The 2,197-nt window shown below is 48.2% G+C and overlaps 1 protein-coding gene across 1 annotated transcript; it reads left to right on the plus strand.

Annotated features, from left to right (window-relative positions):
* Positions 1 to 418: 418 nt before the first annotated feature.
* LOC108165137 (protein arginine N-methyltransferase 1-like) lies at positions 419 to 1,974 on the plus strand. Its single transcript, XM_017301208.2, has 3 exons — positions 419 to 628; positions 784 to 1,007; positions 1,061 to 1,974. Exons 1-3 carry the CDS (start codon positions 518 to 520, stop codon positions 1,665 to 1,667), a joined length of 942 nt encoding a protein of 313 aa, XP_017156697.1. The 5' UTR covers positions 419 to 517; the 3' UTR covers positions 1,668 to 1,974.
* Positions 1,975 to 2,197: the final 223 nt, after the last annotated feature.

Below are 2,197 nucleotides of genomic sequence, written 5' to 3' on the forward strand. Positions count from 1 at the left end.
AGGCCTGAGGCGTGGGAGGGGGGAAGGGGCCGGCATCAGGTTGCCTGTACATTGGCGAGTGCTTCTGTGCCGGTGTCCCGGACCGTTGCCTTCTGCCAGCGCCATGTTGTTTCTGCTGTGTGTCAATTTTTATTGCCCGGCAGCCACATGCGAGTGGAGCTGGGTACCCGGGTAGCTGGGTAACTCGGGCTGCAGCCTCTTGTTTGCACAGTCCCAACTAATTGGATTGGCAGTTTCAATTCAGCAACGGACAGGCAATTTATTACACATGTTTGTCTCTGGCAGGGGCAGGGCTGCCAACTTTCTCGACTGCGGGCCCTTCACCACACCGCCAGTTCTACCATTCTACCATACCGTCAACGAAACTCACCGCGACCAATCGATAACTGATCGACGAGTGGTCACTCGACGAATGGCCACTCTCTCTTTCTGGCTGTACAGCGCGTTCGCGGTTGCGCACTGCATTTTAAATTGTATTTTGTATAAAACACATTAGTGAACCAATTGGATTCATAAAATGGAACGCTTTGATCGCCAGTTCACCGTGCGAGCACTTCGCAACGAGTTCCTTCGCCAGAGGCTTTTCGGAGCTACGATGATGGAGGATTCTGCCATTTTCCGCGACGCGGTGGGTGCTTTCTGTTCATTCGTCTGCTTTGTTGTGCTCTTTTTATATTTGTTGTTGTATTGTCGCCGAATTCCAAGAACTGGGCGCATTTTTGCCGAAGATATTTGAGATTATGTGTGTATACTGAACTTTCCCATTTTATACCGCCTTTGCAGAACGTGCTGAATATTTTCTGCGGCGATGGAGGAGTCGCCATGCTTGCGATCCAGGCCGGAGCCCGACACGTCCTGGCCATAGATACGTTCACTAATGCGAGCGTCGCTCGTCGCGTGATCCGTAAACACGGAATGCTAGATCGCATTTCCGTAATGGGCGTCGATGTGCGTCACTTGGGCCTGTCCGGGTTCCGGTACGATGTGCTGCTGTGCGCTTGGATTGAGTAAGCACCCCCATCGATAGCCGGCTCCATACATGTACTAATCCCTCTTACAGCGACATTGCTATATTTCAGGGCAAGCTGGCCGATTTGATTGTAGCACGAGACCGCTTTATCCGTCCCGGTGGGATTATATATCCATACATGATTCGGATCTCAGCGTGTGGCATAGAGGACGGCGAAGCTTGGGAAGCTACCAACAAATGGGCGAATTCAAACATTGGATTCAAGTATTTGCATATGCGTGAGCTGCTGCGCCCGGTCTTGGATTACTTGAAGCCCCAGCAGATTGTCACTTCATTCAGCAAGATAGCTGATTTTAATCTATACACGATCACACTGGAAGAGCTCAATCGAGCCGTATTTTTCAGCATGGTGACAATCCAAGAGGCACCCGTGCAGTCCATTTGCACGGCCCTGGAATCGTGGGTGATGCGCCCAGGTGGACCTGTCGCCCTCAACTTTAACCACTTCACACCCGATTACCGCCACACTATTTTCTATCTGGGTGTCCAGCTGAACGCATGCACAGGCTCCGTCATCGTTGGCAAACTCACGGAGCTCTTCGATTGGAGCATGAATCGCCAGATGTTGAAATGGGACTACGAGTACAACGGTCGAAATGGAAAATTCGTTGGATCTGGTAATTACACTGTTCGCTAGAGCTCGGAGCGGGAATTATCAACATTTACTATAGATAATATTTTTTCATACTTTTTTTTCAACTGAAGTAATGTTTGATACTTCATATTTACTCTCATGATTACATTTGAAGTTATCTTGGTATACCCTGAAGGAGCGCAGGTTTTTTTGCTTTTCGTTTGTCCATATTCATGAACATTTGATCTGTTCTTATCTGATCTCTATATATTAAGATTCACATAAGATTCTGGGATCCGAATCATAAATGCCTAATTTTTCATTCCAACTTTTCTTTCTGAACATTTACAAATTAAAATAAACCATTTAATCCGAGTACATTTTTGTTGGAGTATATTTTCTAATTAAGTGAAAATTGTGTGAACTTTTTTGTGGGAGTCGCCTCAGATGGCAATTTTGCAAATTAGGCCATCCACATGCCCAGCCACTCATTACCGCTAACGAGCACCGTTTGGTAGGGGTCCATCCACTTGTTGGGTGCCCGGACCAGATCCCTGGCCCCTGCCTCCTGGCCCCTGGCCCCTGCCCCCTGG

Source organism: Drosophila miranda, chromosome XL, assembly GCF_003369915.1.
Source record: "Drosophila miranda strain MSH22 chromosome XL, D.miranda_PacBio2.1, whole genome shotgun sequence".
Classification (NCBI taxonomy): Eukaryota; Metazoa; Arthropoda; class Insecta; order Diptera; family Drosophilidae; genus Drosophila; species Drosophila miranda.